This window comes from Myodes glareolus, chromosome 25 (assembly GCF_982192425.1).
Source record: "Myodes glareolus chromosome 25, mMyoGla1.1, whole genome shotgun sequence".
NCBI lineage: Eukaryota > Metazoa > Chordata > Mammalia > Rodentia > Cricetidae > Myodes > Myodes glareolus.
The window spans coordinates 15971081-15988758 of NC_142050.1; the positions used below are offsets into that span (position 1 = coordinate 15971081).

The 17678-nt window shown below is 43.4% G+C and overlaps 1 protein-coding gene across 6 annotated transcripts in view; it reads left to right on the forward strand.

Annotated features, from left to right (window-relative positions):
* The window catches only part of St7 (suppression of tumorigenicity 7), a 228515-nt gene that overhangs the window by 183000 nt on the left and 27837 nt on the right, over positions 1-17678 (forward strand). For all 6 annotated transcript variants that reach the window (XM_085683703.2, XM_085683705.2, XM_085683704.2 and 3 more), the window contains 2 exons: positions 8187-8259; positions 9686-9788. In XM_085683703.2, the coding sequence (XP_085539829.2) occupies positions 8187-8259; positions 9686-9788 (176 nt within the window). The remainder of the gene's footprint in view (positions 1-8186; positions 8260-9685; positions 9789-17678) is intronic.

The following is a 17678-nucleotide window of genomic DNA, read 5'->3' on the forward strand; positions in this document are numbered from 1 at the left end:
AGAAATTGCCACACTGACATTCAAAGGGGCTGTACCAGCTTGCATTCCCCCAGCAATGCAGGAGTGTTCCCTTTACCCCACAACCTCTCCAGCATAAATTGTCATCAGTGTTTTTGATCTTGGCCATTCTTACAGGTATAAGATGGAATCTCAGAGTTGTTTTGGTTTGCATTTCTCTGATGACTAAGGATGGTAAACATTTCCTTAAGTCCCTTTCAGCCATTTTAGATTCCTCTGTTGAGAGTTCTCTGTTTAGGTCTCTACTCCATTTTTTTTAATTGAACCCCCCCCTCCATTTTCTACATTGCGAGGGGATGGACAAGGGGCACAGCCAATGGCAGAAGATACCTGGGTTGAATTGCATAGGGGACAGACCTGAAAGGCTTTGTGTCTGGCTGCGATTTTGTTCTAAATGCCTTTGAGAGATCTGGAAGCAATCTCAAAGGAAAGTTTGTCTGCCCCCAGCGTGTAAAGGAAAGGATAATGGGCTCACACTCTGCCTTGCTTGATGGTTGGGAAGTGAGCATCGTGCCAAGCTCTCAGACCTGAGAGTGAAAGGGGTCTGACAAGAAATGACTTGCTGATACCACAGGTGAGCACCTCTTGATGCTAGGCAGGAGAATTTGGAAAACTTTATAAACATCAGTTGAGATTTGTGGGAAGTGAGATTTGGCTTTCTTCTTTAGACATGTGGCAGCCTGAGTGTAGATCTTCTTCTGTCTTCCAGATGAGCAAATCTTCCTGTTGTGAGCTACAGCCACACATGCTTCCTGCTGCTCTCCCAACCATAGAGAACTAAGGCTCATGACAGATCCAGCCTCAGATCCTCTTCCAGGGAGTGGACCTAAGACACAGGGAGGCTGCTTGGCCATGCAGCACATCAACACTCACCTGCTCTTGCTGTCCGACAACATGAGGATAGCCGCTGGGGCGGGGAGGCGGGAACAGATGACACACCTAAAGGCTGAACTTGTGACAGTGAAGTGCATGTGGGAACTCTTAGGGAGTTCTGGGAGCACTGCTTGCTAATCAGACCACCTGAGAGACTGGTGCCTTATGGGCACCTGAGTTACTGCCAAAGCAGTCAAAACACAGGAATGATGTCCTACTCAATCAGAAGGTAGATTCTTAAATGGGGATGCTTAATTGTAAGTAAAAGAAAGGAACATTAGGCATGGAAATGGCCCTTGAATTTAAAAGAAGCAATAGTGAAAAGCATGTTTTTTTCTTTAATTCAGAGGAAAAATAAATGTGGTCTCACAAATAGAGAGTCATTGAACATAACTGACCTGGTGTTGATGGATTTAGAGTATAGTATGTGAAAATTTTTCTCTAACAGGAAAATACTTGAGAAAGTATGGCTGACTCCGAATGATGAAATTATAGTGACTCCCAGGGGAACGAAGTGCAGAGGAGATATAAATGATTAAAGCATGTGGAAAGATCAGCATGGTTGGCTGCAGAGATGGCTCAGTGACTGAGTCCTTGCTTCTAGAACATACACATCTGAGTTTGCATTCCATCACTCATGGAAAAAGCCAGTCAGGGCTAGGGTGGGTTAGACAGGAGGATCAGTGGAACTTCAGATATAGTGAGAGATCCCATCTCAAAGGAACCAGGTATACATTGATAACTGGTACTCACAGCATCCTCCTCTGTCCCCTGTGAGTGCCTATAGGTGCACACACATACATCATACACACATGTATCACACATACATGTATCACACACATACACATAAAAAGCACAAGAATGGAAATATCATGATGACAACGAGCTAAGTACCTATTAGTGAGGTCTGTACCAATAAGCTGCTCTGTGGGGTGGTGAGATCTGAGGGAAGCAGAAATCTGAGTATTTGAAAGTATGAAGCTACAGTCTATGCAACACAGTGAATGAAGTATAAGATAATATGAGAGGGGAAAGTAAAAGCAAATAACACAACTGATAGTTTGGGGATGGTGACAAATGTGTGTGCTACGAGATTTTGGTTTTGCCAATAATTAGTTAGATGTTCTGAGTTTCTCTTAGCCATCTTGTGGGCCTTCCTCGCTTCCCCCTCTCCACTCTTCCCACCCTTTATCTGTCTCTCTCAGCTGTGTCTTAACTGTACATAATTCAGGCTTGTCTTGACCCCGAGGTCCTCCTGCCTCAGCTTCCCATAGCACTGAGATTACAGTTGTCTGACACTCTGTCTATCTGGGCCTATTCTCCTAAAAAGAAAAATATTTGGACAGAATGAGCATAGCAGCCATAGGCTGTTGTCTACTTCTTTGCCTCGATTTCATGTCAGTACTGTTGGGAGCAGAAAGTATTGTATTATTGTTAGTAAAACTCACAGCTACTCACTCTGTTCTCCATGTCCTTTAATACTTTTTGGTCATTTTCTAAGAATTGCACCAACTAAATAGATCCCAGCAAAATTCTAAAAATCATAATTATGTGTTTTATGAGCATTTAGCAGAGATAGAAGTGACTGAAATTCCAGGATGTATATACTACAGAGTCTGTAGCAAATAAATACAGATGAGATAGTGGCTGTGAAATATTTATAGTATATACAATAGTACTTAAATGTTTATCTTATTAGTTTAAGTGGCCAGTTTCTTTCATGTTTCTGATTTGGAAGGATGCCATAGAACTGATTATTTCTTGAAACAAAACATTTGCTGATGTTTTAAATGCTGTTCTTTTAGTTAACACGGAGCATCATGGTTGCATACGTATTACTGTCGACAGTTGCAAATTGTGGTGGTCCCTAGAAGCATAGTCCCAGCCTTCCTTCTTGGTGTTGCCACTGAAATTCTCACTCTTGTTGTTGTTGGGTTTTTTTTGACGAGATTTTATTGTGTAGCCTGAATGACCTGGAACTCACAGTCCTCTCCCACAGCCTCCAGAATGTGAGGATTATAGGCCTGCACCCTATACCCACCTGCCAGCCCTTTTAAAATCATCTCAGAGACAAATATCAGCTAAATATCACGTGAGATGATTTGTGTTTATTCCAGCTGTGACAGCAGCATATTTCTACATTCTGTTTTTAACACCTTCTAATACATACTGTTTCTCTGACAATTACATCATACCAAGGCCCTCCCATAGCAAGTCCTCAGTAACTGCTTGCAGCAGTTCTGATGGAGGCAGTGGTATGGGGGAAGCTTGCTTATGGAAGGCGTGGATGGAGCAAAGCCACGGGTGGCAGCTTGAATCAGAGCGATGACTAATAAGCTGGGCTGCCCTGCTGAAAGCACTGAAATTAATGCTACGTATTTAATAAGATTGAAAATTTAATGAAGTCACATGTGAAATCCTGCCTGGGGGTTTTAAAATTTGCAGAAAATTTTCTTGGCGTCTGTGAACCAGAGAACAAAAACAAACGGACTAAAATGAATTTGAAGAGATTGTGGGGCTTTGTTGGTTTGACTGCACAATCACAGGTACAAATGAGATCTCAGGTACCCAGTTCTGGGCCTGGCGTTGATGGTGGTGGCTCTGGCTCCTTACGTTACACGGGTCCCTTAAGCTCCTTCCTGGACAGGTGTGGGGCACTGTGAGGCTTGTTGCCATTCTCAGTTCTCACTTTAAAAAGTCACCCATTGCCCAGGGACAAAACTAGGCAAAAGTTCTGCAGGTTCCATCAGTTAAGAAACTAGAGGCTTTGACCCGGGAAAACTGACATCAGAGAGACATTTAATGTTTGCAGTACTAACGTGGGAAATAATGTGATGCTGTCTTGTCATAGAAGGCAAAACTAGTGGGTGTTGGGCTGAGAAAGAAAGTAGAGGTTAGAGCATGTTACAGACGGTCAGGAAAGGTGAGGAAGATCATGGTGTTAAAACAGGGACTTTGAATTGTGAGTTTTAGCAAAAGAAACTCCGAGGTAGAAATTACTCAGCTACATGCAGTCTTATGCAGACAGGGGAATGGCTTTTTGTCACATGATCCACCTGGAAGGAAGCATAGAGCTTGCTGTCTTTTCTACACATCGCCTCCTGTCTGCTGCAGCCAGTAACGCCTTTCCGGTCTAAGTAACCACTTCCTGTTTTCTGCCATCAGATAAGAATTTTGAAAGCTTGTGGCTCCTCTGGGAGACATATCTTAACACTGTTCAGTAGATTTAATATCCACCTTTTAACCTAGCCATTTCACTTTCAATCACACAAAAGAAATGAATATTTTGAAAGTGCACATAATAAGCAAAGTCATGATATCCTTAATTATAGTAGGCTAAAGCTGGAAAGCAATCCAGATATCCATTAATAAGAGAATACCATCTAGTGTGTATGCATAATGTGTAGTACTCAGCCATGGAAAGAAATGACACTTCTGTACTACTATATGGATTTCAGAAACGCTATGGGCTTCTGTGTGTATGCAGTCCAAGACGGCAACTTTTTAATAAAGAGTTTGATGACAGTTTGATTGCACATATTAGCATACATGGGGAATTTTCTTCCCCTTTCAGAAAAGGACTTACGTAAATACAAGTTGGAGACAAGTAGAAGGAAAACTAGACAAATATCAGCAGTTCAGGTTAGCTTGTGAGAAATATGTAGTTAGCATGCCTTATTTCTATGGGGAGTAAGGGGGTGAATTGTGTGGTTTCATTTTTGGATTGAAAATGTATGTGTGATTGAAACACTGTGTGTGAGAGAGGGGGAGAAGAAAGAGGGTACTTGAGGATTATAATACTGTCAGGGGGGAGGGGAGGGGAGGAGAAAGCGAGTGCTTTTGGACTGAGCCCAGGCCTTGTGAATGCTAACTGTATGACCTATCAATGAATGTACCCCAACCAAAATTCCAGTGCTTAAGAGAATCTTACGGCATTTATCAATAAATTCCACTGTAAAAGGCAGAAAGTCACTGTAGAGTTAGTCTGTCATCCCAAAATAAGCTAAATACTCTTCTTAGAGCTGGGCTTTAGTCTCTTCCACAGAAGGAAATTTCTGCAGAACTTCCTGGCACTGTGAGCGCACCGACAACTCGTTCTCCTCCGCTCACAGCTTCTGGTACTAACGTTTCCGTGACAAATCTGACAGTCTCTTTGTCTCATCATTTTATCCCTTTCCATAGTGTCAAGGCACGGAATCATAGGGCAAGCAAAACTGCAGAAAGCAGATTTGCGACCACCATGTGCGGAGAGGACAGGGTGCGGACAAGCATAAAAGGCCAGCAAGGGGGATCTGTGGTCCTGGAATAGCTCTTTATCTCGGTGGGGTTGTAGTGTTACATGAACCTAGATATGACAGGTACATACTTATACATGTGTGAGATGGTGAGATGAAGCAAAATCAAAGTTTATTCAAATGACATTCACAATGTCAGCTTAGTTTGGTCCTTGGTAATATGATTATATGAAATATAGCCATTTGGAAAGTTGAGTGACCTATCCAAAGATCTTTGCATTATTTCCATATTTTACTATACTTGTAAAGCAGGAGAAGTCACATTAAAGTTTGTAATAGGCAGCAGTTGCCAAGTCTCAGATTGAGAGCAAACTGGAAATCAAAGAAACAGGAACTAGAATGCAAGAGGGCTTTACTAACCTCTTCTAGTTTTGCAAATATCAAAAATTGTGCCCCAAATCTCAGCTTCTGCCTCTGATTGGGACGTTACTAGCTGAAATGTTAATGAGGCCATGATATACTGCAGCAGGCACAGTGCAAGGGAGCCTTGCAGCTTTCCCTGGGAGCTGGAATTCTATGCGTTTCTGCTAGATGGGCAGGTTGACAGTGCTTGATGCTCCTCTCTGTTGTCTGTCTGACCGTCTGTCTGTCTGTGTCTGGCTCCACCAGTGTATTTCCCGATGAACCTGCTGTACACATTTTAACAACAGAATTCTCCCTCTAGCAGTGCTGTTAACCTTTGCAATTTTAGGATTTTACAATTTACGTAACAAGCTGTAGAGAGAGAAAAGCAGTGGGGACCATGGTCTGTCCCCCGCAGTGACACTATAACACTGTTGAAGGTGTTCAGATATTATCCGATCTTCATATCTTTGCCTATCAACTACACCTAAAATTAGTAGTGCATACCAGATCAAGATTTCCTGGTTACCCTCAGCTATATAATGACTTTGAAGCCAGCCTGGGCTACAGGAGCCCCTATCTGAAACACATGGATAAACAGACAGAGACGCAAACATCTATAGTACGACTGCTGGTGACAATAAAATTTTGCTTGAGTATGGATTCTGAGATATGGAATGAAAAGCCCTCCTTCCCTTTCGTTTTGTGTTCTTAGAGTTAAAAGCAAAGATCTAGGGAAGGCTAGACCTGTTTGTCCCACACAGAAGCCAAATAGTCCGGAAGCCAGGCTGTGGCAGAGAAGAACCTTACGATGAGCCAGAAAATGGGAGGAGGCAGGGACCATCTTGGTGGGCAGGGCCATCTGCCTGGAGGCTTCTGTAGGGTTGGTTAATATGGAAGACGGGTGATCACAGGCTCTACACAGCGTCTCACATCTAGAGACTCATGTCCGTATCTATCTGATTCCAATGACCCAGCGAAGAGATGCTTTTCAGTTCTGTAAGTGTCAGGAGTTAAGATCATTGTTGTTCCTCTAGCTTCCTGCCTCACTGAGTACTGACACACTACACAGGTACAGAATAGAGTGACCAGCTCCCCCAGGCCCCAGGGCTGGTCTTTACCGAGGGGGTCAAGGTCAGCTGAGCTGAAGCAGGACTCAGCTGTCTCAGTGCCTGGCTTGGGATTTCCCATGACTGATTGTGCTTTACCTGTGTCCTGAAAGTTCTTCTCCAAGAGAAATTCCCCAGGCTGGAGTTGATGATAGTGAGTGTTTGGTGTGGAAGAAGAAATGCTTTTCTTTCAAGGAGTTATGTTCTTCTTTTGCCACTGGCTAACTGTGAGATTCCTTTACCGTTTTCCTATGTAGTTCTTTCAAAGTTGCAGACAGTCCTGTGAAGAGGTCTGGAGGCTATTTCAGATATTAAGGGCGAATTTTGAGTCATGTGAGAGAAAGCTGTAATTGTCTTTACTGACCAAGCTTTCTTTCCAGCCCGAGTTTATGTTGAACTAAGAAAATATTTTGGGGACTGGCAAGATGGTTCAGTAGGGAAGGGTGCTTTGCTGCCAAGCCTGACTACTGGGGTTTGACCCCCATAGCCTACATGGCTAATGAGACAAAATGGATGACTGCAAGTTGTCTACTGACCTCCACACAGGTGCTGTGGTGCACACATACCCCTTCCAAATAAATTTTCTTTGTTAAGAAATCATTTCTGTGTCAGAGAAAAAAAAAAAAAGGTTAACAACTGCTAAAGAAATACCAACTGTCCTGTTTTTGAGAAGAAGGGAATTCCAATTTAAATACATGTCCCAAGCCCACGCCTTCCGGTCAGTGTGTTCTGCCCTATGCCTGTTTGTAAACTGATTATCTACACTGCACAGTTACTCCACCCCTTCATCTGTAATTTTCTAGAAACATTATAAAATTGTCTTTCTGGATGACAAATTAGGCTTTAATATGAAAGGAGATTGTTCATAAGTTTGAATGAGAAAACTTGGCACACTTTTCAAAATTTTTGAAACATTCAGCCATTACAAACTATATGCAAATCCCAGAGAACTTAGACAACAATGAGGACACTAAGAGAAACTTAAATAGATCTAATCTACATGGGAAGTAGAAAAAGACAAGATCTCCTGAGTAAATTGGGAGCATGAGGACCTTGGGGGAGGGTTGAAGCGGGAGGGGAGAGGCAGGGAGGGGAGCAGAGAAAAATGTAGGCTCAATAAAAAAATGTGTTTGAATTTCTAAAATTTAATACAAAGAAAGCCATGTCTTAAATTAAACTATTAAAGAATACCTTATTTAGCTCTGTCAATATTTTAAACTCAGATTAATTTTTATGAGGTCCTATTTACATTTTGTATCACAAGTATCTGTGTAATCACTAAATTTATGCATTTATATCAAGGTATAAGATGCATACTTTAAAATAGAAGATGATTTCTAAAGACTGTCTGAATTTTAAACATGAATTATTGACAAATTAACAAAGCATTTTGACACAATAAGAAAGAACTGGCTGGGGTTCTTATGTAATAGCTTAAATATTCTTAATCCGTACTGTCTTGGGCTTACATTATTAATCTTGTGTTTTAGAGCATTGTTCCTTTGACTTCAGATTGACAAGGGTTCTTGCTCTCTTTTTTTTTGCACAGATATAAGCTTACCAAAGTCAGCAACGATATGCTACACAGCTGCCCTGCTCAAAGCCAGAGCCGTGTCCGACAAGTAAGTGAGCGGTCGCTTGTGTGACTCCCAGTGCTGGCCAGATGTAAGGAGACCTGTCCCCTTTGAGGGCTTTCTCCAGAAGCTTCTCTTGGTCCTTGTGGCCTTGCTTAAAAGCATGCATTTTCCCAAAGTCGTGGATCTTCATTTCATTACTAGAAGGAGGAAGTGTCTGTCCCCACTATTGTAAGGTTGTGTGGCTCCTAACATAGACTGGCATTAAATTACATTCCTCTGGGGTGACTTTTTTTTTTCTTACTTTTTCTATTTTTTGTCAGACAGTAGGATCAAAGGACGGCTTGGGATTTACACAAACATTCTGTCCTGTCCTTGTTTTTGCGTGTACTCCCTTCCCCTCTGCTGTTTGTTCCTGGCCCTGCTGCGTGGCAGTGGGGATGGGCCTCTCCCATTCTTTCCCTCCCCACTCCTGGTCTGCTTACTGTGAGAAGCCACCTCAGTGGGATATTTGCCCATTTTATTCAGGCAGGTGACTGTGGCACATAGACATTCCCCACGTATCCAGAGGATGACCGGGCAGGTTAAAGAGAACAGAGGGATTCCTTGTTTTTGAGTTCCTAAATGCTTACACGTCCCTGATACAGCCCAGCCCCTCTGTAGACTCTGAAAGCAGAGCAGGTAGCGGCCTCTGCGGGGTCAGACAGGTTTGCTGTTAAGTGTGTGTGCACTTCAAAACTGGAGTAATTTTCTTTCGTTCTTTTTCATCCTGTAGATCGCCAGTACCTACTGCAACATCTTTTCTCCCTACACAGCGACTCCAGCTTGGGAGGGCAGGGCCAGGGTTGTCACAGCTTCCCCTGTGGTGTCTGCCTGCCAAGCACAGCTCTGGAGTTAGCCCTGGGTGTGAGGTGAGAAAGAGATTGCATGGTCTGGTTTTTTTTTTCCCATTCCCTTGGGTGGGTGTCTTGCCCGCAGTTTGGGCATACACACCCTCCTGCTGGAAAAGCCCAGAAAGGCTCGCCTGTGGCCGAAGCTGTGGCCATTAGCCTCTCCCACAGCAGCAACATTGGGTTGGGAGCCTCCCTTAAATCCTCCCCAGTTCTGTTTTTAACCCAGTGAGCTCTTCTGTAACCTAGTTTTCTCTTTTTCCTACACTGTCTGCCCTGTCAGTCCTCCCTCTGCTCCCACCGAAGCAGTACCTTGCAGAAATGTAGATTAGCTATTTAGACAGTGAGGTGACAGCTGACTATAATCCCTGCCACCATTCAATGTAAGCACGCTTTATGCTTCTGCTGGGGTTTTTATTGGCCTTGGTGGAAGGGGTCGCTCAGAGGTCTTCTATAGAGGAAGTTTGGAGAGCTTGTGCCATTGGCTCACTGTGCTCATAGGGGCCCTTGATGTATACTTGCTCCCTGGGTAGCTGCCCAAGCAGTGGTCCCAAGTCCATGATGTTTGTCTTTCTGCTTTTCAGATTCTCTCCCGAGGCTGCATCTCGGCGGGGCCTGAGCACAGCAGAGATGAATGCAGTAGAGGCCATTCACAGAGCTGTGGAATTTAATCCGCACGTGCCAAAAGTGAGTCTCGGAATCCCCTGGGAGCTCATTATGACAGCAGAGAAAGCATTTGCTGACCACAATGCCCTGTCCCCAGGAACCCCAGTTATAAAACAATGAACTGCAACCAACTAACGCTGGGACCTGTGTTGTCCACAGGCATTTATAGCCTCATTTTTGAGCAAAAACTACACTCAAGGGAACTTGGGGTAGGGGGCTGGTTTTCAGGGTAAACATAATAAAATAAACGGATAGGCCTTACTTCGGTAACTAGGTTCAGAAAGTTTAAAATTAGCTCAGGTGAGGAGCCTGAGAGTTTGATAGTATTTTTTTTTTTTATCAATTTTAGTCTTATGAGGCAAATTCTGGAAATAACCATTATGCACAGAGCTCTTAAAAACTCCCACTAATGCGACACCCCCTGTCTCTACAGATAAATGTAGGGAATCAGGCCTGGCTAGAAAAACAGGAGCAACCCCAGAACATGTAACACCTTGAGTGCCACTTAAAACTTACACATAGTGAAAGGATTTGTCTTCGTGCTTAAACCCCGTGATACACAGTTAGTAAATGCTTGATATTTTTCACATATTCTTTCTGAAGTTGATTTTAACGGAATCGAATCAAGGCAAACGATATTCCTGGAATGTTTTATTCATGAGCTGAATGTATACTTGGGGCTTCCCTGAAATTATCTGCTCTGTGGTAGATCTCGCTGTGGGTCTGCTGCAGTCTGTTGATATTAGGCACATGTAGTCTCCAAGAAACGAATCCTGCAGCTCACATCAGATGTTACATGGCATAAGTGTTTGGGGAAATATCTGATGAAGACCTCCTGGTGCAAATGATAAAGAAATCTGGCTTGCATTGTTGAGGTGCCATAGCAAGAGGGTGGTGTGTGGGTGAGTGTGTGCGTGTGTGTGAGTGCGTGCACGTGTGTGCATGTGTTGCACGTGTGAGTGCATATGTGTGAGTGTGTGCATGTGTGTGAGTGTGTACATGTGTGCATGCCTGTGTGTGTGTGATGTATGGAGTTCCCTACTTTAATTTATTTTGTTGATATTGAAAATGGTAGAGATAAATGATCTAATGTCATTCCTGAGGTTTTACTTAAGTCTAGGTCATGTTTTCACTTGATGGGAAATTGAAGAGTGGTCCGGAGTGGCATTTTTGCATAAGGATGTATTTAACCACTCCAGTGCTAGTGGCTAATCAGCAAAATATTTACAGAGGCTTGGGGGTTAGATGTAGGATGCTATAAGCAGGAAACTTTATACAAAATTTTGAGCCTAAGCCAAAATGTTGATTGAACTCTGATTAAAATGTAAAACTGGTCATAAAATTTGTTCTCAATTATAGTAAACTGAAGTCATCTATTAATGTTTTTGGATACCCCTTCAAACTACAGAACTATTCTGTAAATATAAGTAAGCCTCTTTTGTAGTAATTATTGAGTAACAGAGCCCAGGATTCTGAGGTAAAAGCTAGGTTCAAGTTCTGGCAGTCATTTACCCGCTCCGGAACCTTGGGACCAAGTGCCTCTGAACTCATCTTCCAAGTGATGAAAATGCTTGGGATTGCATGTCTTTTGGGATAAGTATCAAATGAGATAAAATATTTGAAATTTTTACAAAACATTTGTCTTAGTCACTGTTTTATTGCTTTGAAGAGACACTATGACCAAGGTACTCTGAAAGAAAGCACTTAATTGGGGTCTTCCTTGCAGCTTCAGAGAATTAGTCCATGCAGGAGCGTAGCTCAGAGATACAACCTGATCCATAGGCAGAGAGGAGATGGGGTTTGGGGTAGAACGCTCACTTCTTGGCCTGGCATGGGCCTTTGAAACCTCAAAGCCCACCCAAGTGACAAGTGGAACACTTCCTCCAACAAGGCCACACGTATTCCAACAAAGCCAAACCTCCTAATCTTTTTAATTATGTCAAAGAATTCCACTCTCTGGTGATTAAGCATTCAAATATATTAAATATTTGAGATTTCAAACCACCGTAACACTTGAATACCATATATGTATAAATGCTTAAAGTAATTGATATTAGCTTGTCAGGGACCCCTCAGGTCCCAGTTTCTACATCACCCTATTAAGGGCCCTGTAATACTGTGCAGGGAATCTGTACAGTTCTGTTGTTCAGATATTTTGATGGCATTGTCATTTAACTCTGCGATAATGGAAATTAAAGCTCTTAGGAATAGCTTAAAATTGCTGTAGAAAATTTTGGCAGTCAGTTGACATGCCAGCCAATTATATTTATTTTAAAGTGGAAATGTTTCAAATGTTTCTTTAATTGATACATGGTAATTGCATATATTTATATGATAAAATGTAGTATTTCAATCCACTTATACAATACATAATGATCTCATCAGGGAAATTGTCCTATCATCTCATATATACAGTATTTTAAATATTTAATCTCACTCCATTTTTTAATCATGAAAGCAGAGAAGAGAATTATTAAAGTATTTTATATTATTAAAAGTATATTATACTTTTAATCCCTGCTTGGGCAGGATTTACTAATTTTGGTTCCATCATGGTAGGGGGCGATGGATTGCAGAAGAAGAGGAGGAAACAAGTGAGGGAGGGGACGTAAGGAGGAAGAAGGGTAAGGGAAGGCGTAGGATGTGAGGGGGGCTGTGCTGTACTTGGGCTTTCCTTCCATCCAGACTTCTAACCTATGGCGTGGTGCTGCCACTTTCCCCGCCAAGACACACTTAGGGCTTCTCCAGCCGCCTCAGGGGCTTCTCCCGCGATGAACCATTACCAGTTCACCCCTGCTGACATTCAGACACATCTCTTCAATCACAGCAGTCTTCTTTGGTGCTCAAAGGCTCGTGTTCCTCTTTTTCTTTTAAATGTGTGTGTGTGTGTGTGTGTGTGTGTGTGTGTGTTCACGTGTGTGTGTTCACGTGTGTGAGTGCACACTTATGTGAAGCTAAAGGATTGTCTCGATTGCTGTTCCTCAGGTGCCATCACCTTTTTGTGGGGGGATCTAACTTTGGTCCTCTTTCTTATAAGGCAAACTCTTTCCTAAGGAGCAAATACCCCAACTGCCATGTCCTTCTTATAATACAGAACACATTCGGTCTATCTCCAAGACTCTTAATAGTCTAACATTGTTCAAAAGTCCAAGTTCAAGACCTCCTCTGAGATTTGACACAACTGGTTAGCCTTGAAGTCCTTTGAAATAAAAAGTCAAGTAATAAACTTGCAGTACCCGGTGGTATAGAGTAAGCATTCCTATTTCAGAATGACAGACTAGGAAAACACAGAGGAGGGACTGGACCAGAGCAAGCAAGTCTGAAACCTAGGTAAATATTTAATCTTGAGACTCCATGTTTTGTATCTGAATCACATGTTTGGATGATATGCCTTCCCAAGAGCTTTGGCAGCCCAGCCACTACTACCTTTCTGGCTGTAGCCCACTAGGCCCCCATCTTGGATGGGCTCAGCTCCCTGCCTGCAATTTCCTGTCACAGGTTCCTGGTTCCTGGAATCTGACTTCCTGGGGTCTTTATTCCACCTTTGACTTTCCTGTCATAGCTTTACTCATCCTTCTTTCTGAGGCTTCCTGAAAAGAAACTGACCCTGCCACCACTGCCTGGCCTCCTAGGCTTCTCTTAGAAGTTAGTATAGAAGATTCCATGATCCACCATTTTTACTTTGTGCATATCTGTAAATCTAGCACAATGTGTTTGATTCCACAGTTTTCTGCCAAGAGAAGGTCCCTAGGAGCACAGCTACAGTAGCCTCTGAGAGCCCAGGTGACTGAACATGGGAGTTCACTTTCCTTAGTGGCTCTGTGCAGGGGGAGAGACCTGGAGTGTCTACTTCACAGACAAATCTTCCCAGTTAGTTAAAACTCTTATTCCTGCACATGCCTAAGATGTCCTCAAGCGTCCTTCTCCCTGTCTCCATGCCAGGTATTTAGTTTCTCTTTAGTGGTCCTGACACACTTTCCTTGGCCTCGGAATTAGACATGGTTCCTGTATGGGAAAGCTGCAAGCTTTTCTGAAGTGTTCCACTGTGCTTTTTCATCACAGTTCCCACTGTAAACTTGGCTAACCTACGCAAGCAGTAACCATGCTCTCACTCGAACTATTGACTGCCTTGAAATTCCTTCCACTAGATGATTCGCCTACCACCTTTAAACTCAGCCTCTCTGGTGTAGAGTACTAAGACATGAATGCCAATTTAGACAAATTGTTTGTCACAATATAACACAGTGGCCTCACATCCAATTCCTATTGACTGTGGTCTTTACTATCTACATTGTTAGGCATTCTCATCTTATAAACATCCACCAGAATCACCTACTAATCTCTAATTATAGCATTCTCGGCTTTGTATACTCTAGTTCTTTAAACATTTCCAATTCCTTGCTACAAAGCAGTTCCAAAGGCTTCTGAACCATATTGTCAAGTATCACACCAATGACCCCACTTCTCTGGTGTGAGTTTTCTGCTTTTGAGTTATTGCCCTCATGCAAAATAACCTAATGAAACAATGAAGAGGAGAGGGTATTTATTTTGACTAATAGTAGCCCATCGTAGCAGAATGGAGCAGCTTACATCCTGGCAGCTAAGAGAGGGAGATGAAGAGCGGAAGTGAGAGGGGAGGTAAGGGAAGGGAGGAAGGGCGAGTGGAGAGACAGAGAACTATGTATACCAATGCTGCTCAGCTTTCCCTTGTCAACTTCTCTTTTCCCAGGGCCCCTCTAAGGGGTAGTGCTGTCCACATTCAGGGTAGGTCTTCTCTACTTAGTTAATCCTCTCACAGGCACACCCAGAGATGTGCCGTACCTACTGCCTAAGTGCTTCTCACCCGGTCAAGTTGACGGTCCGGATGACCACCACAGAGAGAGTGTCTCGGTTCACATGTTTTCCCTGCTTGGAGATTGCACTGTTGGAGACTTCTGCTTACATTTCACAAGCTAAGGTCTCTGGTATTCTCCATTGGTGTCCTTTTGGTTATGAGAGGGACAACTCTCCTGCTCCAGAAGTGGCCTTCTTCCTTCACCTGGATGTTACATACCTCACTAGGGTGCAAGTCAGCAATAGCTTGTGAGAACTCTTTACTTATCCGCCAGTCTCTGCTCTAAAACGACGATTGGGAGGTAGCCTGCCAATTTTGCCTTATCATAAAGGGGATAATTTTGTTTGTTTGTTTTTTCAAGATGGTTTTCTGTGTGTTACAGCCCTTGCTGTCCTGGGACTCACTTTGTAGACTAAGTTGTCCTCAAACTCACAGAGATCCGCTTGCCTCTGCCTCCTGAGTGCTGGGATTAAAGGTGTGAACCATCATGCCCCGGCTCTGGGATAATCTTCTTGCTGCTGCCTGTTAGCTTCTGTATTCTCCAATGGTATCCTCTTCTAAAGCCGAGTATTTTGTACCGTTAGTACGGTCAGATTCATTTCGAGAGCATGCACTGAACATCAGGCACTGGACACCAATTACAACAGGACCCATATTCTCGAGGAGTTCCCAGATCAGGCAGTGTGTCTGTGAAACAGGAAGTGTGGTGGGTGCAGGGACCCAAAGGAGGGAGGCTTGGCACTCGCTCTCAGAGCTTGCACAAGAGACTTGGCCACTCTCTACCTCCAGAAGCCAGGTCCTGTGCCTTACTGCTGTAAGCTTCCCTCATGCTCAGCACTGTGTTCAGAGGGCAAGTCATCTGTTCAGCTCTGAAATCTCAGCATCCTGAACCCCGGAATTGAACCTTGGCTACAAGGTGATAGAGTCAGTCCCCAGGAAGGCTCCCAATCCCATGTTCTCTGCTCCACTGGCAGTGTCCCCGACTGCTCAGCTCACCTAGACCTCTCACAGTAGTTTAGCTTCCATTCCCACAGAAGCATGGAAGTGAAAACAACATTTTCCCCTCCTACTGCAGACATGTGATGCCTTAGTTAATAAACAGAGCAGACAAACTTAGCTACTCTGGTTGACTCTGAAGAGTCGACTGTACTAACCCAGCATGTCAGTCAGCTTCCCAGCACATTAGAGGTAACAAGACAACCAGCCTAGAAAATGGGACCATTTCCTTAGCTCGCACTTTCAGAGGATTTGGTCTGTTAGTGGTTGTCCATGGCCTTTGGAGCTCAGGTGTAGCGTACATCATGGCAGAGCTCATGGAGGAAGAATCTGCTGTCTAATAGGGACACAGCGACAGAAAGGAGCTGGGATCAATGGGCCTTCAAGGGCACTCCATGGCACGCCTGGGTGGTCTAACTTCCTTTGCAATAAGCTGCTCCCTTCCAAGTTCCACCGTGGCCTACTACTTCCATGGCTAGTGATACACCTTTTCACACATGGCATTGGACGTTTCATAGCCAGACTACAGTACCCAGCAGCCAAATCACCTGTGCATCTAGTCTAGAAAATGAGCAACAGATGTCCAAGGGCCACCACTGCCGCAGAAACTCTCAAGTGATTGTGATGCTACCCCCAGAACCTGAGGCCCACACCGCTCTGAAGGAAGAAATGGGGCTGAGGAGCCATGGCTAGCTCCCCGTGGTGCCAAAAAACTGTGGATGGAATATCCAAGAAAAATCACAAGTGTCCATGGGGAAAACTTTTTTCTTAGTTTTTCCTGAAGTCTTAAACCACTTAGCCATGTTTCTTTCTCACTGGGCCCATTCCGAGGCAGGAGGGGACACTGGCATTCCTTAGAGAAGGATGTTTGCCCATCACTGAGGCTCAGCTTACCTGCAGGCTAGCCTGTACTGCTCAGAATATTGGTGTAAGGACTTCACCTCATTGATAACTAAGTTTGCTGTGAAATATTTGTTTAAGATGTGTTACCTTGTTTTATGCTGTGGAACATTTGTTTAATGATACAAAGATGTGTTGCATTCTTTTATGTCGCATTTGTTTAACTCTGTGAAGCTGTGTTACTTTGCCTGTCCAAAACACCTGATTGGTCTACTGAAGAGCTGAATGGCCAATAGCTAGGCAGGAGAGAGAAACAGGCGGGTCTGGCCTGAATAGAGAATAAATGGGAAGAGATGGGGGGGGAGTAGGAAAAGGAGGAGAGGAGGGCGCAGGGGCCAGCCACCCAGCCACCCAGCCACCCAGCCACCCAGCCATCAATGGAGTAAGAAGCAAAGAAAGACTTATGGAATAGAGAAAGAAAAAACCTGGAGGCAGAAGGTAGATGAGATAATTTAAGAAAAGCTAGCTAGAAATAAGCCAAGCTAAGGCCGGGCCTTCATAAGTAAGAATAAGCCTCCAGGTATTTGCTTGGGAGCTGGGTGGCAGGCCCCCCAAAGAACAGAGTTTAAAAAAGCCAACTACATAAGTTTTTAAATCATTGTCTAGAACATGGGAAGACATGAGAAAATAGAGATGAGGGTCAAAGTTGTTATGACAGAAATGCATTCCCCTCAAAATTTACCTGTTTTTCTTTTTAAAAGTTCATCTGTTGTCAATTTAAAAGCTCATTTCACAGTGATTTCAAGAGACTTGTGAAGGAAAGCATCCCAGTAATTGTATATGCTAATAACCTGTCTGCAGGCCATTGTTAGCATGGAAATTCATGCAAATACTGAGCAATCCTCTCCATCTTGGTAAAGTTGATTGACAGGGGAGAAAATTACTTTTTAATCCAATTTAGGAAACAATGTGTAGTGAGTTTTAGCATTTAAAGATACTTGAAGCATGGAAGCAGAAATTCAAAACACTCCGCCAGATTGTCTGTGATATCATGTATCAATGGTACATAGCAGAAATATTATTTCAATATATGTTTTTGAGCCATAGTTTTGCTCCAAAGCCTTTTTGCAAGAGAGTAAGGAGAGATAATGTAGAAACACAGCCTAGAGGAAATGGACAGAAAACGGTTTTAAAGCTCCATTTCTCAGGAATAGAAACTCTGACAGCTGCTCTTGCCGCTC